The sequence below is a fragment of the Cryptomeria japonica genome, chromosome 8, assembly GCF_030272615.1.
Source record: "Cryptomeria japonica chromosome 8, Sugi_1.0, whole genome shotgun sequence".
Lineage (NCBI taxonomy): Eukaryota > Viridiplantae > Streptophyta > Pinopsida > Cupressales > Cupressaceae > Cryptomeria > Cryptomeria japonica.
Window position 1 is genome coordinate 540,937,326 of NC_081412.1, and position 26,353 is coordinate 540,963,678.

Here is a 26,353-nt window from a genome sequence, read left to right on the forward strand (position 1 = left end):
GGGAAGCATATTGAAACATTGGGAGGCTCAGGCCCAAGTTCCACCACAATATCTTCAATCTCCTCCACCCAAGAATTTATCCTTTCCTCAAAAATGGACAGAGGAACACCATCCTCTGCCAAGTAATCTTTAATCCATCCCTTGTCCTCAATCTTGGTAAAGTAGAAGAATTTCCACAAAAAAATTGCATTGGTCCTGATACCAAATTTACTCAACCAGAGTGGCTTTTCATCCTCGATATAGAGAATGGAAAATCAAGGAGGAGGTTTCCCATTTCGAATAGTGACCATATAGTCTATTGGAAGAGGTATAGTTAGATTCTCGTTTATGTTTTTCAAGACAGGTGTGTGAAGGAGTGTTGCCACAAAGACCACCAAGATCTCCATATTAACTCTATATTTATGGTCGGTCTTTAAAAAATGCTCCCAAAATCCTCTTAACCAAACTCACTATATTTTTTAATATTTTATTAGAACTATGTTTTAAGTATTTAAATTTAATTTATTTAAAAATTTAATGATAGTTACGTTTCAATTTATAATACTTTTTTATACATTAATCTTAATTTTATCTTTCAATTAATGTCAATTTATTAGAATTAATTTAATTTAAATTATTTGTCTTGTTTAATATTTCCTAGTGATAGATAAATATTAATTAATTAAAATTGATTTAATATTTAATTTTTCCCTTTTAGTTGATAATAAGATATTATTTATTTAAATGTGTTAGGTTTATTTTGTCCAATCTATTTGTAGTGATCAAGTTAAAATAAATCTCTAAAATTAAAGGATTAGGTGTTGCTTATATTTTTGATATTCACGCTAAATGCACAAATATGCCATCTTTCATAAGTTCAAAGTCCAATTTTACTCTTGACAAAATTCCTTCTCACTATCACACAATTTTTTTTATTATATATTGGTGACTTGATGGATAGATAATAGGATGTAATAAATGATAAATATAATGTATAATTAGTTAACTATATATTGAGAAAATAATTGATCTTAATAATAGTATTATTTTTAAATATCCACCCCCTCCCCTCTATCTTTCCAAAGTTATATCTATGTATCTACCTCTCCTTTCTATCCTTATCTCTCCCTCTTTCTATTACCCTCTCTTCCTCTTTCTATATCTCAAGCTACTTCTCTCTACATTCTATTGCTCTCCATCCTTCTCCCTCGATCTATTTATACACATCTATCTCCCTCACTATATCTCTCTCACTCATCCACACACACTCTTTATTTACCCCTCCATGTCTCTATCTCTCTACCTTTCCCTCTCTCTTACTCTCTCTATTACTTGTCTCTATAAATTTTTTATCTCACTCTTACCCCTCTCTCTATGTCCATATCTCTCCATCCCCCTCTTTGTTAGTATCTCATTATCTCTACATCTGTCTCATTCACACTATCTATCCTACATTTCTATCTCTTTATTTATCTCTCTCCCACTCTATCTCCCTCTCATTCTTCTTGCTATCTCTTTTTGTGCCTATCTCTCCAACCTCTATCTTTTTATCTTTCCCCTAATCCCCCTTCTCTTTCTCTCTCTCTTGACTTCTCCCTCAACCCTCTCTACCTCTATCTCCTTATTTATCTCTCTCTTGTTATCTCATTACATCACTTTCAAGATCTCTCTCTCTCTCTCTCTCTCTCTCTCTCTCTCTCTCTCTCTCTCTCTCTCTCTCTCTCTCTCTCTCTCTCCCCCCCCCCACTCCCTTTGTATACCTTATCTATCTCTCCATCTCTACATCTCCATCTATTTATCTCCCTCTTCCCCTCTCACTCTATCTTCCTATCTACCTCTATCTCCCTCTCCCCCCATCCCACCCTATTGGGAGGAACTTGACACATTGCGTATCTTATTGAAAATGTAGTGTCAAGGAATGTACTATCAATATATTTTTTAATTAATGACCACAACTAAATATTTTCATATATATCAAAATATATAATAATATAATAATAAAAATGTATGTCATTTTTAAAGAAGAAAGGTACATGGAAATGCTTCCTACACTAAAATTATAAGAAGAGTGTTGTGTAAATTTTAATCTTTTAATAATTGCAAAAAGAAGAAACAAAAATAAAATTAATTTAAATAATATATCATAAGGTAGGCATATGTGAGGAAAATCCCTTTCAAGAGAAAAACCCCATAGTCTAGAGTAGACTGTTGTATTATTCACTAAATAATTTTTTTTCAATACACTTGTACAATAAGACTTCACAAGAGTATATCAAAGCTAGAGATGTAGAGGAATTTTGATATCTTAACAATATCTAGAAAAAATCTACACACAATCTCCATCTCAAGTATCTATTAATAGGATATATAATACATGAAATAGTAAAATACTAATTAAACAAACATGAGCTAAAACCACCCAAAGAGTGGTACTCAAACACGAAATCATACAACGAGTCGATAGGTTAAAAATCTCATATTTCTTCCACTTGGCATAAATTTGTTATAATCCACTCACCAAGTTGGGTATTCTATTTTGGTTTCATTATCTCCATACAAAGATTACTTACGATGTGTTATAAAACACATCCTAAGTTGGTGAAATGTAAGTCCATCTTACAATTCTTTTATGTATTCAACATGTTTTTATATTTCTGATGAAATTTTTTGATGACCATAAATTTTTTTATAGAAGGTTCATTGGATATGTTTTCTTCTAAATTATAGATCTCAAATATGTATATGCAATGATAACTAACCTTGGGGGTGCCAAACAACCTAGAATATTTATTTGGCCAAAACCTAGCTCTATACTCTAGAAATTAAGTTTTTCTATTTTATTACCCAAAAATTGAACTTTTTGTAATTTTATCAATAAGAGAAAGGTTGAGACACCTTTCCTAACATTCTCCCACTTCTCAAAAATATTGCAAGAGAAAAGAGATTCAACATTATAATCTAATTGTTAAATTCTAAGAGGTTCATAGATTTGTAGGACCACTTAATATTTTTATGTTTGTTGGCTTTGTTAGTGCACCTACAACATTCTAAAAAAGTGTCAAATATTTTCAACATCACCCTCCCATCCTCTACCATGCCCTTAAAATGGCACTACTTTGTCCTAACATGAAAGGTTGTTTTATTTTCCACACATATGGAACCCTAACTATCATAACGAACTGTAATGGCTCTTAATTATATTCCAACATCTAAATATAATATCTTAATCCTAATGGTTTCCTTACAAGTGTGAGTTTCTATCATGTACTGTAGTTCTATAGTGGATAAAATTATCATATCCTATTGCTTACTCATCCAATATATTCCATAAATCCACAAAAGTAGTGAAAATGTACCCATTAGTGTTTCTTTTTATTGTAAATATTGCTATCCTTATATAAATCTACAAATATAAATTTAATATGTTCCTTATGGCATAAATATGATAAAATTATTAATATTTAGAATTTCCTCACAAAAACTTGAGGATATTCTTCATTACATCCTAATATACTTGTCTAGGATTAACCATAAATTTGCTTGTCCCATGGCTTGGGAAATGTCTAGCTTTATGTAGGTCAGAGTATACATAAAACTCTTGGTTGTAGTCTAGAATAATGTGATCTACTCATATATTTCATCATCACTATTATGAGGTGACTTTAATCCTCTTATAATCAAACCACTAAAGTAATAAATTTATTTTTCATATAATTTCAAACATACATGAAAGATAGAGTGATAACATGTGAAAGATGGGGAGCGGGAGCATTCGAGAGGGTGCTAGGGTTTCAAGCATTGGTGGAGCAAGGAGTATAGTTGCAAGTGAGGAGGATGATGCTGCCAATGAAGATGATGTTGACCGGTCTGGGCAAGCTTTGTCCCTTTTTCTCGTGCTTTGTTTTTTTTTGCGGTCTCTTTTTTTTGCATTTGGGTTTATTTTCCCTCGTTTTTTGTCAGTGGTGTTGTGGCTTGGCTTTTCTTGGGTGGATCTATTGTGGCCTATGTTTGGTCTTCTTTTCCCTTGTGCCCTTTTGTTCCTATTTGGTGTATTTGGTCTTCTGTTGTTTCTGGCTCCCTCCTCTGGTTCAACCGCGACTTTGCATTTTGGCCTTGGTTTGTCTTTGGTGGTTTTCTCTCGGGTGACTACCTTTTTGATCAGATTATTGCTGCAAATTTTCAAGGGCATAATCTAGCTACTTGTTCTCCCTATTTTTGGTTTTAGGGTCTTCCTATTTTTGTGGTTGTGCTTAGCTTTTCTGGTGCCCTTCTTGTTCTTGTTTCTCCTTTGCAAGATAGCGTTTCTTTGCCCTTGTTCCTTCTTTGTGTGACTCCTATGGAGGGGAAGTCTTCTGCAAGCTAGAGGTGGGGATTATTTGTGTGTACTTGGATTGTATTTGGCTCCTTCTATTGTTTCTTCCTCATATGGAGGTCCTATTGAGGCAATGGCATTCCCTATGGAGGTGGTGACATGCCATGGGGAATAGGTTGGAAGCTATGTTTGGGAGGTTGATCTTATCTTTGGCTGCTTGGATGTGGGGAAGGTTTGGGTCTGGCTTCTCTATTTGGTGGTTTGTTCCTCTTCTACTCCTTTTTTGGTGGTATCATCTTCTATTGAGGTGGAGAGGATATTTTCTGGCAGGGTGGATCTCTTCCGTTTTGAGGTTGGCTACTTGGGTGCTAGGGAGGTTCACTTTTCATTGTTCTTTCTTTTGGATTCTTCCTCCACTTTCCCTTCTATGGTGGCAACTTCTTTTTTGGCTGAGGAGTTTTTCTTTGTTGGTGGGGTGGGATCCTATTGTTTGGGGGACTTTGTTGTTCTCTTCTTGATGGTTATGGGAGCCATTCCAAGACCCTTGGTGCTAGCTTGGGGAGCCCACAAAAACCCCTTGTTGTTGCCTTTCATCTTGGCTCTTGATTTTTGGGAGGTGCAGGTGCTTTTTATTTCTTGGAAGGTTTTGGGAGCCCTTTCAAAACCAATTATTCTAGTGTATTTCTTATGTAATATATTTGTGTTACTAGAGATGAATGTTATGGGAGCCTTGCAAAACCCTTTGTTAATGTGTATCTAGCATCTCTTGTTTGTTGGCTCAGGTAGTATGGGTCTCTCAGCTAGATCTTTGATGCCTAGATACTAATGAGTGGTTTTTGGTTGGTTGTTTGTAATCTTTAGTTCATCTTTTAGTAGAATTATGTTCTTGGGTTCTAAATTCTTGCTAAGTCTAGAGGGTTTTAGGTCCCTTCAAAACCCGTTGTATGGGGTTTCGGGTCCCCTCAAAATCTGTTTGAGCCCCACTAAAAAACATACATGAAAGATTACAAATTGTTGTACAAGTCTTGGGAAAATGCTTGATAATTAGGTTATTCATAAGTGTTAGAGTTATCTTTTATTAGATAACAATTATTTATTTAATTATTAGTCTCTTATAATCTATACTTAAGCTAAACTTAGGAATATTATAATTCTTTAGGGTTTTCACCTTTAGGGTTTTGAGTATCCTTTTATAAGGATTATCTCTTTGTAATTTCATAACAATTGTAATTATTGAATTGCATTCTTGTTGCACAATCAATATGAATCCTCTTTTCTGGATCTTTGAATTCTGGCCTCCATAGCTTTTTTGCTTCTCTCCTTCTGTGACAGGTTTGCATGCAGGTGATCTTTGGGAGTTGTAGAGTTGATTTTTCCTCAACTCCTATATGGTATCAGAGCTCTAGGTCTGCATGCCCCTGTTCTCTTCATGAGAGATTTTCGGCCTTGTTCTTCAGACCTGTGTATTCAGGGGTTTGTGCAGTTGCTTTTTTCCTTTTCTCAGGGTAGATAATTTTTTGGTACATTTTGGTGCCAAAAGGACCTCACGGTTGGATTTAGGAGGCCGATTCCATGAATTTTGATATAAAATTCAATATATTTTGGTGAAACTATACTCAGAGGCAAAAAACAATTGGTTTTTGGGTCGTATGACCTTCTGTACAGACGCAGGGCAATTTTTTATTTATGTTTTTGGGCAGTTTAATGACTTGCCCAGGCCAACGGGGTTAACGCAGACCACCAATGATCACTTAACCGTTGGGGCCGCTTTGGCGGTTACCACCGGTTTCCTAGGAGGACACCGCCCGACAGTTTTTTAAATTGCCGACTTCCACCGTAGGCGGTCAACACATTGCTTGACCGCTCGCTTCCAGGTCATCGCTAGGTCTATTGCCAGATTGCTACTCGCTGCTTTGCCCTCCACCTTCGCCTCCCTTGCACCAATCCCGTGTCGCCCAGGAGTCGCCGACCTATTTCCAACCTCCCTTGTCTTTTTCGGCGATTGAATTTTTTTTGCAGTCACCATTTCTTTTTCCGACGAGTTTTTCTAGGCAGATTGGTTTTTTGGCGGTGATGGCCATATGACATTCAAATTTGTGCTTATAGGCAGATGACGTCAACACTGTGTAGGTAGCCTTCAGGCCCGTTCTGGGCCCATTCAGAGCACCTTCAGTCTTTTAGCCATATCTTGGGCTCACGAAGGCATTTTTCGACAAATATTATATCGTCGAAAATATCTTTCCTAACTCTATCCAGATCCGGAGGTTTGAATTTTTTTGTTTTTGATGGTGTTTTTAGCTATCAAAGCCAGAGGCTCAGTTTTGCACTCCGGGAGACATAACTTGAGCATTTGAACTCCGTTTTTCAAAAACTATATCCTTGGAAAGCTTCATCTCTTTTTGGAGTAGAATTTTTTTCCCATGTGGTTTTCTCTATTTCTCCACCTTACAAAGACTCTTTTGTACTTGGGTACCTCATCAGGTCTAGTTGTCGGGACCCATTGTTACTTTCATGCATTTTGTTTACATGATTTTTTAGTCCTTAGTTGTGTTTTAGCTACTCCTTAAGTTCATCTTAAGGGGGGTGTTAGAGTTATCTTTTATTAGCGAATAATTATTTATTTAATTATTAGTCTATTATACTCTATGTACTTAAGATAAACTTAGGAATCTTATAATTCTTTAGGGTTTTCACCTTTAGGGTTTCAAGTATCCTTTTATAAAGAATCTCTCTTTGTAATTTCATAACAATTGTAATTATTGAATTGAATTCTTGTTGCACAATCAATATGACTCTTTTCTGGATCTTTGAATTTTGGCCTCCATAGCTTTTTTTCTTCTCTCCTTTTGTGACAGGTTTGCATGCGGGTGATCTTTGGGAGCTGTAGAGTTGATTTTTCCTCAAATCCTATATATATAATAAGGAAGGCAAGTGTGCTACCTCAAATTTAGAACAATATTAAAATATTTCATGATATAAAATTCTTATTCTATATCTAGTTGCACTTCCATTAGGGCAAAAAATGATGCAAAATAAACCATAAAAGAATAACAAAAATCTCTTACAACAACCTCTTGATATCATGGATGTGCTTGGAGCAAGATTTAATGATGGGGAGGATGAATACAATTGCAAAAGAATTTTGGTAGCATAACCTTGTTTTATCCCTCTTATGTATGGCAAGAGAAATGAGAGATTTATAGATTTGATGAGGATAATTGAAGGATTGACAAGTGTTTCAGAATAGATGGCTAGAATTGGATGAGAAAAATTATAAATTTAAATTTGAGAGGGAGGAAAAATTAAATGGTAGTAGTTGGAGTATGTAGGGTTGAGATTATTGGATCAAGTAAATGGTTGGGATTAAATGTTAATTTAGATTTAGACAAAAGGTAGTTGGAAACGGGTTGCTAGGATTTAAGATTGATTCCATTTAATATTTAATGGTTTGTATTTATTTTAATTTTTAATTATAAATGACACATAATTGTTTTATTAGGGGGGCCTTATATTAGTATTTGAGGCTTTATGCTAATTTATCAAATAATTATATTTCTAATTATCTAATGGAAATAGATGTAAGATATTACATTAATTATTTGATGATAGAGAGAATATTATAGAATAAATTTAAATTAATTAAATAAATATCGTTGCCAATGTCATCTTTGCCTTGGTGCACAATGGGAAATTTCAAGAAGGGTATAGACATCCATTGAAGCATTATTTAAAGCAATCTTTTGTCAAATGTTGAAGCTACTCCAGTAGGCATGTATGCAAGATTTGAAAGCACATACAAAGCCCACAAATAATTTGTGGTCTCATGTAATGTGATGGTAGAAAAGTGATTATGTAGATATACTTTCAAAAGTTGGAATCACACATAATGTATATGTACTGTATGACAAAATGCTTTCACAATGAGGGAGTGTAGAACGGGCATTCAAATTGCTTGATGGAATCCCTCAAAGAAGTGTGGAAATGTATGCAGGGCTTATGAAATGTTTGTCAGAGTGTCCTAAAGAGATGTCATTGAAAGGGATGTGATGATTGCAATATCTATAGAAACTAGATGTGTTGAAAAGGGGATATGCTCGAATTGTCTCTTAGAGAAATGTGGTCTCATGGACTTTTGTATTGTAACTGAATATGGAAGCATAGATCATGAAAATGAATGGTTTGACATAATTTCTTATGTGGATGTCATTATATGAATAAGAGGGTTGTAAGATGTTTACAAATAGTTTTGTTGAAAATGCTTAATCAAATAGACTTCAAAGATAATGTTTATGACTTCTATTATCATTCTCTTTTGTCTGCACCTAATGAATAGCATTGGATCAATCAATTGCTAGACATTTTTGTTGGAAATGCATCAACAATGTGGAATCGTTGAAGAAATTTAAAATTTTTTTGATTGCAAGGAACTTTTGAAACAATCAAAAGAATTTAAGACAAATCACATGTAGAATGTGGTAATTAGAAAGAGAATTGTTTGGCAAAGTGCCTTTAAGATTTTATTGAGGGATGAAATGAAGGGCATGATTTTATTAAAAGACAAAAAAAAATTTCACATTGAAGGCCAAGAGTTTTATTATTTATTATTTGTAAAAGGGAAGTTGAATAGTTTTTAGGGGTAGTTGGGCAGTTCGTTTTCAGTTTGTAACTGAATCTGAATTGCCTGAATTTATTGTTGCTCCCTTGTTTTATAAAAGGGAAACCAGGGTTGTGTGTTAGGGGGCAGAATGATAAATTACTTAAAATAGGATTGGGATTATGTATGTATTCTTGAGGCAAGTGTCAATCAAATTTCTTATTATTTTGATCTCCAATTTGTGTAACTGATCATATGATTTCTAGTATCAAGTATATTTGGGATTTGTCATTACATTTTTCATGTAATTGTATTGTTTTATTCTTTGCTCTTCTTAAGAAGAGGTTAAATGTGCTTTGAGTAAACGATTTTGGTTAAATGAATTGGATCAAGAAGTAGAAGCTTGTGGTTGCAAACGAGGGTTTGTTAATGCAATCCATCAACACAAGAGACAACCCACTGATTTGATGTTAATTGCTGAAGGAGTTCACTCTTAGTTTTAGATATTTGACTCTATACCCAAAGATAGGCACTGGTTTGATGCAATTCCAACCATCATTTAAATTAAAATATTTTTATTCTTTTTTGTAGGATTAAGTGTAAGAGTTAGTTTTTTGGTATGTGCAGGATCATGGTGGGCCAATCAGGTCCTTAAGTGACAATAAAAACCAGAAAAACAGAGTTAGGCTACTTGACGTAAAAATTTGAACAAGTTACCAACATTATTTCAAAAATATGTAAGAATAGAATCTATAGCAACTTGAATGCATTTTATAAGCTACTAGTTGTTTTCTAAAGAAAAAAACTATTTGACAAAAAAATGAAATTTCAGTGCAGTAGTACTCAAATTTTAGGAAAAAGATAAGAAACAGGTGTTTGTCTAACCACCCTAGCCACAATAAAATCATAATATTTTTTATAAGATTTCAGATATAAGTAGAAGACTCATGTATAGATGTGACACACATTTTTAAAAATTTTTTTAAATAAATAATAAATTATGATTTTTTTACTACAACTTTTAAAAAATATAAAATCTTGTATGTTTGACCACCATAACTTGGTTAGAACTTTATGAAATTCAATTTTTTTTTAATAGTATACGAAGCATAGAATGTGATGCATATTTCGGATTAAAAAAATGTGATACTGTTTGAAAGTTATAGATATTTTTCAATCAGCCTATCAATCAAGACTTTAGTTAGAATATTGCCACTTTTTGGCCTCTCATGATCCTGCACACACCCTTCTTTTTAGTTTTATATTCCACCTCATGTCCATACATAAAAAAGAATAAGAGGATATTGAATGAAGGTTTCATCAAACAAACCCTTGAAATTGTATGAGGTATAATATGCTTGACACATCATTGCTAAGTTTTGAAAAATTGAAGATGATATTGATAGTACACCTGCCAAGGCATAGAAGAGAATGAAGAGTAGAAGACACCAACCCTTAGGTTGAATCTTTTTCATTGGCCAGATCACTTGTGAAGCTCGATAATAGAATTTAGAATACTCTTAGGGTTTTACAATCTGTTGATTTGGGAACCAACACATTACTCAATTTTCATGGAATTGATCAATAATTAAAACTAAAAATAAAATTTTATGAAATGGAAAGAAAGGATAAATATTTAGTTTTATGTGTATCTTGATGATATTTGACTATAAATTATAACTTAATGATTCAAAATATTCTATCTATTTCAAGGGATGTGTCCCTTAGATTATATTACTTCTCTTAGTGGTGTCTCTTCATCTAAGAGCTCTGTAACCCATTTATAGTGGTTTGTAGTTGGATCCCATTGCTATTTTGGCTTTGAATAATTCCTTGCTAACATCATCCCCCTCTTTCAAAAATTTGTCTTGTTGTCAAGGTAACTCTATGCTAGATATGCTACTATAATTTATTTGTATATTTCTTTTAGATTAGAAAAAGTGTTATCCCAATGTACTTTGGCCTATTGAAGTAGTTGATTGTACACAATAATATGTTTTAGTAGGAATTATGCTTCTAATAGTTTGGTGGAGATCTAGATTTGTTGGGTCATATTTGTGCATCCTTTGATAACCTAAAAATATGTGCCAACTTGAGACTAACCACCTCACTAAGCTATTGAAACTAATGTCTTGTTTTAAATATCTCTTTGATTTGATTTATTCTACAATTTTGCATGTAATGCTTCTATTTGAGATTTTGTCTACCCATCTTCTTGCAAGGTGTGCACCCTTGGTCTCCTTGTGCTGTGCAGCGCAACGCTTGAGTTTGTGACATGGCTTAATCGCCTCTTGTGGATTTTATAAGTCTAGTGGTTGTATCGAGCATTAACAGGTCGATCTTTTGGTGCAATGATAACCGCACTTGTAACAAGTGGTATTAGAGCTTGGTCACAGGTTTAAACCGCTCGCTTGTGCTGGGGGGATATTGTTGCAAGGTGTGCACCCTTGGTCTCCTTGTGCTGTGCAACACAAAACTCAAGTTTGTGACATGTCTTAACCACCTCCTATGGATTCTATAAGTCTAGTGGTGGTATCAAACATTAAAAGGTCTTCTTTTGGTGCAACAACAACCGCACTTGTAACACATCTATGTCTATAATTTCATCATTGAATGTTGGTGCTTGAAGGATATGTTCCTCTATTTGGTCCATCTTCCTTTGATCTTTGTTGTAATTGTAGGCCATTGGAGGTAAAATTTGTATAAGGTGTTGATATCATTTTCTCTATTTTTTAGTTTATTGATGTGAGCCTCTAATTAAGAGTGGAAAGTCACATATTTCTTCCTCTCATCATCCATTTAGGTATTTTTTCTTGTATGACGATGTTCTAACTCATGTTGGTCATTTACAATTTTGTATCTTGAAGTACTTCATCCAATAGTAGTTCAACTTGTGCTGAAAGGAGTAGAGACATGTTCCCTTGTACAAAACTACCTACAATAATAAATTCCCAAACTAACAAACCTAATTTATTTATTTAACAATATAACTACTAAAATATAACTACAATTTAATATTCTTCAAAATTCCACCCTTATTACATTAATTTGAACAAAGGATAAAATATTACAAGGGTTGATCACAACAACCCTTTTGGGCAATTTGATGAAGTGCCTTAACAAATCCTCCTTGGTCACCCAAGAGACATCGAATTGACTGCAAGCATGGATATCATAACTATAAAACCTTCAACAATCTACACAACACGAGAGGACATTAATTGTTCCAAATAGGTCTCCTTGCACAATGAGACACCTTTCCTCTAAAATTCCACATTTCCATTGAGTGTGTCTATTGCCTCCTCTAGTGCTACACATGAGACACCTTTCTTTCAAAAGGGCACATCTCCTCTAAGTGACTTTAAGGTCTCCCACAATACTATGAAAACAATCCCTCCTAGATGATGTATAAAAAATGAAGTAAAAAGCGAATACACCAAGTGTCCCACAAGAAAACTATCCCCCCCTTGCTTGTTGATGGGACATTTATCATGTCAAGTCCCTGAGTTTCTTCAAGAATACAAATGTGGTGTTTCTCATGTAATGAATCATCCTTGAGAGAGAACCTAGCTTAGGATGATAGATGTCCTCTTGTCTCCATTGCTTCCAAACTCCAATATGACCTTGTTACTCTTTAACTATCATATGTAACATTAAAATATTTGAAGTTCCTCTTAGGTGTAACATAGATTGCAAGGGTACAAACATAATATGCAGCCATGCAAATAATAGGTGTCCAACTCAGTAAAAAATTCACAATTATTTCCTTTAAAATTTTTAATCCCTTTAATTCCATCTAATTTAAATATTTACTCGCCTTATATCTCCAAAGAAAAATAAACCGCACACATTTTACAATATTTTAATCTATTAAGCTTTCATACACCCTTTCCTCAAAATTTCTTTCAAACAATTTTGAGAAATAAATAAAACCTAACAATATAAATGGCATGTCCTATACAATTTTCAAGTGACTTCCTCCCTTATCCCTCTCTCCTATAGAAATCTTAACTTACCAATATATGTCTCTTTCTCTCGTTCTCTATCTTACTCTATCCCTCTATTTCTCTCCATTTACTTTTCTTTATATATCAATTTCTCTTTTCTAGCACTCTCTCTCTCTCTCTCTCTCTCTCTCTCTCTCTCTCTCTCTCTCTCTCTCTCTCTCTCTCTCTCTCTATACTACTTTTCTCTATCTCTCTTTCCCTTTATATCTCATTTGTCTCTTTCTAATACTTTATCTCTCTTTCTATGTTCCCCTCTCTATGTTGCATGGATTTTACTAATGACACGCCAAAGAAAAATAAAATATAAAATTTGTAATAAAGAGGTACCTTCTTTTCAAAAGACAAGTTGGATCTACTTTAATGGCCACTTCTTTCCTGAGAGTTGCTTTCATATAAGTAATTTCTAATCTAGATAATAATATTTTTTTCAATGCATATTTATCAAGACACTAATAAACTAGAGTTCAACATACTAAAAACCATGAACAATTTATCTCATTGCAAAATAGGCTCCCATTTCCACTATCACAAATTTGTTTAATTATCAAGTTAAAATTTAAAATGCAATTTAGCTTAACTCCTAAAATCAATCTCTCTCTCTCTCTCTCTCTCTCTCTCTCTCTCTCTCTCTCTCTCTCTCTCTCTCTCTCTCTCTCTCTCTCTCTCTCTCTCTCTCTCTCTCTCTCTCTCTCCTCTTCTATGTCCCTTTCTACTACTTATCTCTCTCCCTCTCCCCTCCTCCTCTACCTCTCTCCATTTCTCCCCCATCTCTTTCTCTCTCCCTCCTCTACCTATATCTCTTCCTTTCTCTCCCTCCCTATCTCTATCTCTTCCCTCTCTCTATATCTCCCCACCTGTCCCTTCCTCCCTTCCTACCTACCTCTCCCCCAATCTGTCTTCCTATTCAAAGGTTTTGTTTTGATCATCTTTGGATCCTTGTAAGTAGATTCATAATTGATTTGAAAATATCACTTCTCCATTGAGACCTTTGTTGCACAGACAATATCATTTCTTATATGACCTATCAATTGACCTCATGTATTGTACAAACATATATAAAAAATTAACCAAAAAATTTCCTTATTGACATTCCACATGCCTTTAATTTACCCATTACACACCAAAATACGATTGCTAGTAATAAAGATCAATACAATCTCACCAAAACAATATTGTCAAATTACAAACATATAAATATTTTAATATGCAACACCTTCTCCCTCTTCTATTTAATAGACTTCGAGTTGCATGCCATTTCTGCACTGAGGGCCACCCTTAAAGAGCACACACTAAGCTGACAGAATGCTTGGGTGGCTCTTGTGGGCTCCATTCAATCATCTGCATCTGTTTCCGTTTTCTGTTCTCCTGAGCAGTTCCGTAATTGCGGGCATAAGCCCAATGAAATTCTAACCCATCTACTTTTCCTGTGTTGTAGTACTTCACGAGGCCCATGCTACAATGGGAGCTTCTGATAATGGTGTCAAAGCAAAATGGATTTGTTGAAAGGGTTTCAGAAACTTCCAAGAAAATTCAATTGGCAGGTGTAAAGCCACGGTCTGTAACCTTTGCCAGCACCCTCGCTGCCTATGCCAACACAGAAGATTTCCACCAGGGTATGGACATCCATCAAAGCTTCAAAGAATGGACTATTTTTCAGATTTTATAGTTGAAACACTCTGGTATACATGTTTACAAAGTGTGGAATCATAAGCAAAGCGCGTGAACTGTGTGACAAGAGATGTCATTCCATAGAACTGAATGATTGCAGGATATCCTTTGGTTTAATGAAAGCACTCCGGAACACATTCTAATATTGTAAGCTTTGCTTGTGTGTATTTCCATGCAGCCATGCGGGTTTAATGAATGAGGACTATACAGAATTCAATCACATGATTAACCCTTTGCATGATTTGTTTACTTCAGACCCAAATCCATTAGAAACCGCAATAAAATGCTTCCATACATAAAATTTACTATCAATGTAGTGCCTTCTTTAGCACTTTCTTTGCTTCATCCTTTTAAGGCTCAAAATAAAGGTATTTTATAACTTCTTTTTATCTATTAAATGTGGTGATTGGATTGATTAAAGATGTCAATCAATAAATATTTCTTAGTGTGACTTCTATTGTTGTTTTTTTCTATAATTCAAAATTTTAATGTTATAGGAAATTTATACTAAAAGAAGCATAAGGGAGAAGGTATTTAATAAGCTCAATTTTTTTACTTTGATAATTTCTATTTAGATTTTTCTTCTACATATGACAAGATATCTTCCACCTTGATGGCCCTAATTCATCCTTAAGAAGGCAGATTTGAGTGTATTTAGTGACTTAAGAAGGCAATAGTATGTGTTTGGGTATTTTGTTACAAAATAAAAGAGTTAGTTTGACTTATTAGGTCACTAGTTTCTTCGCCAAATTTCAAGTTGTTTCTTTTTTTCTTGTGTAAAAATGCAGTTTTTAAAATTAGTTATAGTGCTAAATTAGGCAAAAGAGGAAATTTGTTTATATAATCCTAATTTGGCTACTCGAGATTGAGAGCCAACCTTTAAAATGATTTGTTTTATTTTTTGAGCTTATTAGATATGAGAAAGAATGAATCAAGTGTCATTCATTTAGTTTTAGTTTTGTTGGCCTATGCACTAAACTTTAAAGTGCCACAAACTTAGGATATCAAAAATATAATAAAGGAGGGGTGTTAGTCTTAGAATCCTTAAATTCCTCATTAATATTCTCTCAAACAAAATACGATACACAATTACAAATCATTGCTTAGAATTCTATCTTAGATGCCACCTTATAAATTGTATTAAACTTCTCCACAAGGAAAGAAAAATGTTATAACCATTGATCTAAATCACTTGAATACATAGCTTTATTCTCCAAAAAGCATACATTTATAGATATAAGAGAATTGTCAATAGAAATAAACTCTAATCTACTTTAAACTCAACAATGGTGGATCCATTGCCATCGTAATATACTTTTAAATTTGAAATAGTAAATTAAAGTGGACTTGAATAGTCAAAAGAATGCATTGTAACTAACTAAATTATATTCTTGAATAAAATGATTCAAAAAATTAGAAAAATATGAATTTTATTAAGGTCAAGATTATCATACTTATCCCATATGTTAGTTTTGATTTAATAGTCAAGTGTTCTTGATGGGTGATATGCTATGTTTAATTTTTTTAATGTTGCTTCAAGATCAACATTTCTTATTGTCCATAGTTTTTTTGTTATTAGTTTTAAATGACGCTTGAAAAATAAAACATTTGTTGGTACAACTAGGTGTTAATATGTGTGTGTGCACGTTCTTCTCAAACTCTTCAAATGTGGGGATGTAATTATTTTAACAGTATATGTCTACAACCAATTTCCAATAATAAAAACTAATCTTGTAAGACATATGAACTCGTCGTCATTTGTCATAGCTAATGTTATCGACTAAAGATAAAAAACCTTGAGATAAATGGGTTAAATATTAGACATTATGGAAGAATAAGACACATCAAGCTCATTAAAATGAAATAATGTAAACTGTGATCCTAGCCTATAGATATATTCAAGATTTTTTATTGTCCACCAAGATCATTGGGGAAAAATGAAAAAGGTTAAACTTTAGTCCTGAAAGGGGAGTTGAAAACTTTGATTGATTGTTCCTTTTTTTATTATATAGCTAATATTGAAATGAATATGCAAGATCTAGGTTACATGATATGAAAGTTTAAAATGTTTCATAATAATAGTGAAATATAGAAAAATAAATAACATAGTCGGTCTAGAAAGAGGAAATGAAAAGTAACATGTAGTTGCAATCTAGAGTAGAAAATATCAAATAGGGTTGGAGAGTGCCCTAGTTTGAGGGTGTCCAAATCAACAATAAGTTCTAGATTCTACATCAGGAGGTCTCATAGCTCCATCTCTTTGAAGTGTTGGACATGATTAGAAGGCGCCTCACTTGACTCATAGTTCCAAGTCAAATTTAATACAATCCTAACAAAAATAAGCTAAGTCATGTCCAAATAGCCTTTTCACTTGCATACAAAATTTGAAATAAATGCATATTTGATTATTTAAAAATCAAATTTCTCTCCAACTATCCTGTAATGAATGAAGAATCAAAACCTAAAAATTTCTAAATCAAGTGCCCCTCCTTGTAGAAAAGTATATAGACACCAATTAAAAATAGAACTAGCATTATTGAGTGTAGTAAGACTTATAATATTTAGGTATTCTTTAAATATAGATCTCTTCACACATGCACCTACTCCATTCTAGTCCTCTTTTCCATGCTCACCTTCAAAAACATTTTAAATATGAGGTATAATCTTGTCTACATGTATTAATCCCAACCAATAAAATACACAAGCATTATTAAATTTACTAATGCATTTATGTAACCAAATAAGTTTTTGAACCTTTCAAATAACTTTTTCCTATAAGAACACAAAAAAATGTTAAAAATAGTATTACACATACTCTAACAAATGAGATCCATCATCACTCATGTAAAAATAGTACTCCCAAACTATTTTCCCATTTTTCTTTTTTACCATCATGGGTATGTCTATATATAATGTGAAAAAAAACAAAAATATAAATAGAATTGTAATATTGAGATTAGACTTCATTTTGTAGTTGCAATGTATAGGTTTCTACAAAATTAACTATAGAAAATTATTTTTCAATAATTTAAGAATCTCTTATTTGAGAGTTTGGGAATATTGTAGTCCAATAATTAGGGATTTCATCTCAAAGTCACACCCTTTTTAGGGTTATGAGGTAGCTTGATGGAGTTCCACCTAATTTAAGATTTATTTCTATACAGAAAAATATTCTCAATAATTTGTACTTATTTTTTGTAATCAACATGCTTGGTTTTTGTGTTGTGTAGAACTTAAGGGGGGTCCCCTATCAAGGTTAATTTTGTATTGCGTCAAGGGTAAAATTGAAATAAAATATAATAAAGGTGGAATGTTTGCACAGATTATTAAATTTTGTCTTATCTTATAGTTATACAATTATCCAAAGTGCCCACCAAGCCCAGAAGCTAAGCCAAAAACCCTACTAAAAAGTATTAGTTGACCAATGGAATGCCCTGTCAACCAAAGAAGAAACACCTCCCACAACCAAGTTGAGAGAGGAAAACCCAAATACAGATAGAAACTTCGAAAGGCCCATGGAAAACAAGAACCCCACAACCAACAAAGCAAAAAAACCAACACCATTTGGGTTGTTCACTCCATCATCTACCTAAACTGAACCCCCTAAAACCCTATCATCACCTCCTCCACTCTTTCTCTCCATTTTCTCTTATTTAAATCACATCAAGGAACCTTTCAAAGTTGCTACTACCATGCGAATATTAATTAAAATGAGATTGCATTAACTTAGAAAGATAAATAGCTTTACCAAATACATACCCATTTTGAAATGGGTTTGTATTTATAATGGGTATTTATTTAGCATGAGAACCCAAAGCATAATGAGTACTTATTCACAACAAGTATTTTCTTATGCTGAAAATCCTATTCCCAAATGAGTTCCCATTCCTTTCATGATTTTGTTTCATGCTCAACACTTCCATTAAAAGTGGACCCACAATTAGCTTGTACTTACCTCTTATGGTTGTACATAATACTTCATCATTACTTTTACATTCTAGACACTAGATAAATGATCCTATATCATTTTTTTATTGTCATTAATTATAGTAGCCATCCCCTTTTGGAAACTTTATAACCATATGACAAGTTGTATATTTGTGTTACACTTTTATGTGTTGGTTGTAGAAGGTTTTGACTTCTTGTGAATATAGATTTTTAAAAGCGTGTTATAGGTATTTTGATCCATAATAATCCCAAGATCTTGTTATGGTCACCCTTTTAATGACTCATTCTCTCTTTTGGAATAATGGATAATATCAAATGAGCCCTATAATATCTTTATACTTTTTAATTAGCTTCAAGGTCTAGCATTAAATAGTAGAAAAACAAATGATTTTGTTCATTTAAATTAAGAAATAAATATAATCAGACCTATCCTAGTAATGTGAATCACCTAACACTATTTCTAAAATTCACGTGCATATTTGAAGCTTGTATTCCATCAACATGCTAAAAAATACTGCAACTTTTAGACGAGAGAAAACTTTGATAGATATAAAATATCATTTCCTAACAATCCACTTTTCTAATAATTCACATAAAAGAACCTAGAATCATTATAGTCAGAATTTATAGTTATAAAATAGGTTTATAACTTTCAATTTAATTCCAAGTTCATGAGGTCAACCAAACATCCAAAAAGAAATATTTTGATTATGATTGACATGCATAACTATCCGAATATCTAAATTTTTTAACCATATCAACTTCCTTATCTTGATCAATCAATAGTCAATCTTTGATCATAAAATCAATAATATCATATTTCATTAATTACCATTTTGTGATATGATTATATTTACGATTTAATAATTACTATCAATTGATCTTTTCTAATTAATTCCCTCTAAACCTCATCAAAACAGAACAAAAATTAATTCCTTACAATAATTTAAACTTGAATATGACTAGTTAATTTGAGAACCCATATTGCAAGTGAATATAACATTGCCAATACAAACGATATGAAAGAGAGACAGATATGAATTCTCCACAAATTTAGCCTACAACTTCTCTCAATCATATAGGGAAAATACAAAATTTGAATTTAACCTCGGAAATGCCACTCAATCACAAAAATAAAATGAAGTATTCTCAGATTCACATACTGATCCGGTTGGATATATGTTTAACCAAAACAGATAATTTTAGATGCTCCATGTGGCACCTCTGTGGAGTCCTCCTGTAGCGGACAGTTTGGCCTATTTGGTTGGGGGAATCAAACAGCCAACCTCACATCTCCTATTTTTTTTCTCCTCATCGTTGCCTCCCGAGATCCTTGCTGCTATATACAGGGTGTGACTGTTATTTGATGTAAAATGATCCACATAATGGGGATCGTGGAGATCGAACCACCGATCTCCCCACTTCCTGCACACTCCTGTCCACCGGTGTGGCCCCGAGGATCGCACTTTATATTGCAGAAGGTTTAATATTTGTTATGTGTTTGTGTATAAAAAGAGGGGTAAAGCTGTGAGTTTGATATTAGAAATTGGAGATCGGAGAGTATTGTGAGAGAATTGAAGATTAGAGAAGTGTGAGAGAATTTATTTTGGAGAGTTTGATAGTGAATGGTTCATTTTTGTGCATTGGGAGCTTGAAGTTGTACTTGTTGGAGAAGGACTTTTTGTAATTCATTATCGTTCAAGGAGACGTGAGGAGACTGTGTAATAAGTTCAAGACCTTGTAACCTTTTTTTGGAGCATAATCAAGGATCGGTCACTCTGTTGGAGAGGGACCCGGAGACGTAGCCATTTGGTGAACTCTGTTATCAACTCGTGTTTCCTTGTCTTCTCTTCTTTCTCTCTGTTGTTAATTTGTTGTTTAATCATTATGATGTTTATTTAAGCATTTTAATTTCAATTTCAAGACCTTCATTTAATTGTTGTAAAAGTTAACATCTCACGTACAAGAGTCATAGATCCTAACATCAGCTCACATACCAATCATAAAAATCAGATTCAAGTCCCTACAATTTAAACAAACCAAACCAAACCAAACCAAATACGAATCATAAAGACCATTACACACCATCAAAACCAGATACAAATTGTCGCTCAACTCCTATAATAAATACAGCTAATGACATAGAAAACGCTTTGACATTTGATTGCAAGTTTCTGAAACCCTCTCAACAAATCCATTTTGTACATCCTGTGATAATGGCATTTTATCAAGCAATTCTTGAAGGCATTCTGTCAAACAGTTCATGTTCCTTTTCTCTTTTCCACGTTTTGTTTACATGACTAGCAGGCTAGTTGCACCTACAACATCTGACAAAATTCCTCTTTGCTTTAACCTGTAACGGAATACACTAAGGGTTAATCATGTGATTGAATTATGAACAGTTCTCATCCATTAAACCTATATGGCTGCGCGCAAATACAAGCAAATCTTACAATGTTGGAATGTGTTCCGGAGTGCTTTCATTAAATCAAAGAATTTGAGAGCATGCTTGCAAAACCCATTTTGTGCATATCCTGCAATCATTTAATTCCATGGAATGACATCTCTGAGGCATTGTGTCAAACAGTTCACGCGCTTTGCCTGTGCTTCCACATTTTGCAAACATGTATATCAGAAAGCTTTCAACTAGAAAATCTCAAAAACAACCCTTCTATTAAGCTTTGATAGATGTCCATACCCTGATTGAAATCTTTTGTGTTGGCACAGGCATGGAGGATACTGGCAAAGGTTGCAGACCGTGACTTTACACCTGCCAATTGCATTTGCTTGAAAGTTTCTGAAACCCTTTCAACAAATCCATTTTGTTCTATCCTCATGTATCGTGACAGCATTATCAGAGCAACACAGGCTGGAAGTAAACTATCATAAACTGCGACAGAACCTTGTCAAGTACTGCAGCGCGGGAAGAGTAGATAATTTGAATTTGAATTTGATACCCCTATTCAAAAAGAGTAATGTGAGCATTGCTTATACTCTATTTTATTTTATCTATTACGTCCTCTCTTTTTAGGATTCTCTCTCCATCTTGCTATTTTGATCTTGAACCATATGGTGGAGAGTGATCTATCACTGCTTCTTATTGAATATTACAAAATTTTAGTGTCACAATGTTGCTTTGCAACATATTCCCCCTTTTTGAAAATGGTTTAATGATAGGACATTTATAGATTTGATGAGGATAATAAAGGGTTCAAATTAGTTTAGAGTGGATGGCTAGGATTGAATGAGAGAAATTTTGACTTTAAATTTAAGAGGGAGGAGACTTTAAATTATGTTAGTTGATACATGAAGAGTTGGGATTTGATAGTTTTAGGTAGATAATGGGTATTAAAAGTCAATTTGGATTTGGATAGAAGATAATCAGAAATGGGTAATTAAGATTTGTTTGACTAATTTCTTGTCTAGAATTTAAGATTGACGCCATTCAAGATTGGATGATTTGTATTTATTTTAATTACAATTGTGTATGGGATAGAATTGTCCTATGAGTGTAGAATAGATTAGGATTTGATGCTTTGGGTTAATTAATCAAATTATTATGTTGTTTGATTCATTAGTGGAGAGGGTTGTATGAAATTAGTTTCATTCAATAATTTACATTACTTATTTAATTAATTAGATGATGAGAGAATGTTAGAGGTTAAATCCCAACTAGTTAAATAATTATAATTTAGCTAATTAATTAGTTTTCAAAGAGACGTGAATGTGGTTACAACATGATTAATATGATGACAAAAGTAGTGAAAGTGATAATATTAGACTTGTCACTAAAATATGATGAATATTTTATTTCTACAATATAAATAATTATAATATTAGACTAAAAGTGAAATATTATGAATGAAATGCAATAATTCTATTAAAAATATCTATTTTCATAAATTTATGTTTTATACAAATAGAAATATTCTCTTAAGTTCTATTAAGTTATTTTCAAAGAATGATCAATGTATTATTTAGATTTCAAAACCTAATGTTGTATCTAATCTTTTAGGCTAAAATTATGATTATGGAACCACAAAATTCACAGTTTTAAAAAAAAAAGTATACATTAGTTTAATCTTGAAGCCATTAAATAAATAATTTGTATATTATCTTATTATCTAGATTTCATTTTCTATACATAAATATTAATATTTTTTTCCATCTAACTCTATTTCACACGTGAATATAATTATTAAGATATTTTTTTTATCAATATAACTTAAACTTAAATATGCATATAATTGTTAACAATATTTGGTGAATTAACATCAAAATTACATTACATTGACTAAATAAAATTTAGTTTGTAAAATAGTAGATTTTTAAAAAATGATTGAGAATTTTGTATTATTTAATAGTTTGGTTTGCTATTTGATATATGAGTATTTGGTTATGTTGATATCTATTCTACTAGAATCAATGACTAAGAGATATCTATTTCTTGAAAATAATACGATCCTAACCTAACTTCTTATATCATAACTTTGAAAATTTGAATAAAATAAAAAACATGTTTTTATAGACTACACTATCTATTCAAACAAAATTATTTGAAACTCGATCCTAATCTCATTTTTAATATTATATTTTTAAAAGTTTAAACCTTAACAAATGATATAATAAAAAAAATTCTCTAAACTATACTGAAAGTTGATGATTGTCTATTCCATAAAAATTAATGGAAATATATCTTGACCTCACCACTTATGTCATGTCTCGTCAAATTTTGAACTCGCAACATTAAAAGAAGACAAAGACAAATTAACAAATTGAATAATAGGTAACCTTATGATTCTGAATGGTAGGAAGCTCCGGGACACGAGGGTACAGAGTTAAAAGAGTTTTATTAGGAGACGCATACTCGTATAGTCTAAATGTAAAGCATCGGAATGATACAAATTCCTTTTATAGGAAAGCCGTGTATTGAAACTGCTTTGGGAATGATGAGTGGAGATACAAGTGGTTCAAAAATGCGAGTGGTGGTGGTGCCACTCCCTGCACAGGGACACCTCAATCAGCTCCTCCATTTTTCCAGAGTTATCGCCCAACGAGGAGCAACCGTATCCTTCGTGGCCACCTCCACCCATATTCACCAAGTCCGCAGCCGTGTTGAGGGATGGGAATTTCACAAGTTCGATATTCATTTCGAGGAATTGCCCATGCCCCATCTCTCCGGTGAGGAACTCGATGCTCAGAGCTGCCATACGTTTCCGATTCATTTGATTCCTCTGTTTGAAGCCATGGAGGATCAGCTAGGGTCTCATGTTGATCAGCTGCTGCGTGCTATCTGCTCCGAGAACAATAACAGAGTGGTTATAGTCTACGACTCGACTATGGGATGGATTCAGACTGCGGCTACCAAATATTCAATCCCTGCCTATATCTTCAGACCCATCAGCGCTTATTATAAGATATGGAGCAAGCGGGTAAGTAATGAGACAGGGGGTTCGTCCCCTTTTAATATATCATTGAAGCGTTGCTATCCCGAAAGATTGATAAAATATCTTAGGCGCCAAAGGTCCCTGTTAGGTCCTGCCAAAGGGTATATAATAAACACCTTCAGCGCGCTGGAATCAGAATTCATTCGCCAGGGAAGAGAGGAATTAGCCTACGGTGGGAAGCCCGTGTGGAGTGTGGGTTCTCTTCTTCCGCGGGCCTTTTTCAATGACGAACGGCGGTTGCGATTGCAGGTGGACACAGAGTGTATGAGATGGTTGGATAGACAGGCTCCGGCGTCCGTTCTGTATGTTTCATTTGGCAGTATATCTTCTCTTTCGGTGACACAGATCCGAGAACTGGCCGACGGATTGGAACGCAGCGGTCAGCATTTCATGTGGGTGCTCAGGATTTCCGACGGGGCCCATTCCTCGACAGAAGCGCAGTTCGATTCGGCTTGCAAGTTTTTGGAACAAGGGTACGGAAGGCGATTAGAGGGACGGGGTTTGATTGTGAGGAATTGGGCGCCTCAGCTTGACATCCTATTTCACAAGTCGACGGGTGGGTTTTTAACGCACTGCGGTTGGAATTCGACAGTGGAGAGTATCAGCGCCGGAGTGGGCATGCTGACTTGGCCTCTGCATTGCGATCAGTTTGCCAATTCGGCCCTGATAACTCGGGAGTTGAAAGCGGGCGTGGAAGTAAAAGAATGGGAAAATGCAGAGGAAAATGAGATGGTGAGTGCTGAGGAGGTTGAGAAAGCAGTGAAACGACTGATGACGAGTGAGGAGGGATTGCAGGTGAGAAAGAGGGCGCAGGAATTGAGAGGCTCGGCTCGGAAGGCCGTTTGCGATGGAGGGTCTTCGTGGAAGGATATGGATTCTCTTCTCCATCACTTTTCTCAATCATTTTCTGATTAGATCGAGTGATCCAACCTTCTCAGGAGACTGCACGTACGGCCGCTTCAACGGTGGTAAAAAATCTGAACTCAGCACGGAGTGGTCATAGCAAGAGGTATGGGAAGATATTTGTTAAGCAGAATATTTGTGGCCATGGGAGTTACACGTTTTTTAGCCTCTTGCAAAATCTATGAAACTTGAGGCTAATCGCATTTAATAATCAGTTTGTTTAATTAATTATCTTAAACTTAAAAATTCTGCCACACTTTTGAGTGTTCCAATTTTCAAATCCTGTATGTATATCTAGAAAATTAAATCTACCTTTGAGATGTATTTTCTCTCCACATCTATCATGCGTAGAGTTATTTATTTTTAAAATTTCAACGAATTATCGAGTAATGGCATTTTTCTAATATTTTGATGTAATTTCAAAAAAGAGGTGAAGCATAGTAGATGGTAGTCTAACATTGATTGGATGGAATGCTTAAGATCTCTTTTGAGAGGCGATCCTCTTAGATCATATTTTAAAATAGCATATATATATATATATATAGTAATGTAGGAATATTTGGTTAGTGTACTTTCAATAGTAATAATTGAGTGACAACTATATCTACTTCTTTGTTAATTATCTTTCACATTTGGTGCAATCTTATCATCTATGGATAATATGCATGTAATCCTTTTATTTCAAATTTCAGGAATATTTGGTTAGTGTATTTTCAATAGTAACAATTGAGTGACAACTATATCTACTTCTTTGTTAATTATCTTTCACATTTGGTGCAATCTTACCATCTATGGATAATATGCATGTAATCCCTTTATTTCAAATTTCTCACACTCTAAGTGAAATTACATGAACAACTCCTAGAAGTTCATCTTAATTCTTCTTAAAGTTGTAATCTCCTAAACTACCAACATAATGTTTACTCTAGCCATGGGATAACAACAATAGTATAATCAAGCATGTAGTCTTCCATGACTTGAGTTTATTATTGTGTTATTTTCTTAAAAAGTATGTAAACCTCTATTTACAATCATACCCAAAAATTTGAAAGTTGGGTAAAAAAAATTATTCAATTATTTTGGCAACTTGTCGTTGATGAAGATATGAGAACTTGTGATGTAAATAAATATTATTAAGCTCAATTTTATAGAAAATATACTACCTCAAGGTTTTGTGGGTATTTTGTTTGACATCATCTAAATCCTATACCACAACTACTACCTCTTCTTCATCCTTTTCTTCATTATAAATGCCCTCAATGTGGAAAAGTTTCTTCTCATCACATTTATGTCATTTACTATATTTTCCATATGATAATTGAAGTATTACCCTTTTCCTTTTTTCTGTTGTGTCAATTTCATAGGTTGAAGAAATGATGATATAGGAGTCCTCCAATCTTCCTTTTCTAGGGGAATTCCTCATTTCTATGAGTCAAAAAATTCTTCTACCTACCTTTCAATAATCATTTTTTGGGACATAAAATTTGGACAAAAC

At 33.6% G+C, this 26,353-nt stretch overlaps 1 protein-coding gene and 1 long non-coding RNA gene across 2 annotated transcripts; one reads left to right on the forward strand and one right to left on the reverse strand.

Moving 5' to 3' along the window:
- Positions 1–20,499: 20,499 nt before the first annotated feature.
- Positions 20,500–21,414, reverse strand: LOC131051915 (uncharacterized). Its single transcript, XR_009107236.2, has 3 exons — positions 21,207–21,414; positions 20,962–21,109; positions 20,500–20,861 (listed from the first exon to the last, which is right to left on the reverse strand). It is a non-coding gene; the product is annotated as an uncharacterized LOC131051915 (long non-coding RNA).
- Positions 21,415–23,403: 1,989 nt separating this feature from the next.
- LOC131051921 (zeatin O-glucosyltransferase) lies at positions 23,404–24,870 on the forward strand. Its single transcript, XM_057986521.2, has one exon. It carries the CDS (start codon positions 23,404–23,406, stop codon positions 24,868–24,870), a length of 1,467 nt encoding a protein of 488 aa, XP_057842504.2.
- Positions 24,871–26,353: the final 1,483 nt, after the last annotated feature.

What these genes read in the sequence shown, in the direction of transcription:
- LOC131051921 (XM_057986521.2), top strand. Translation starts at nt 23,404, where the DNA reads ATGATACAAATTCCTTTTATAGGAAAGCCGTGTATTGAAACTGCTTTG.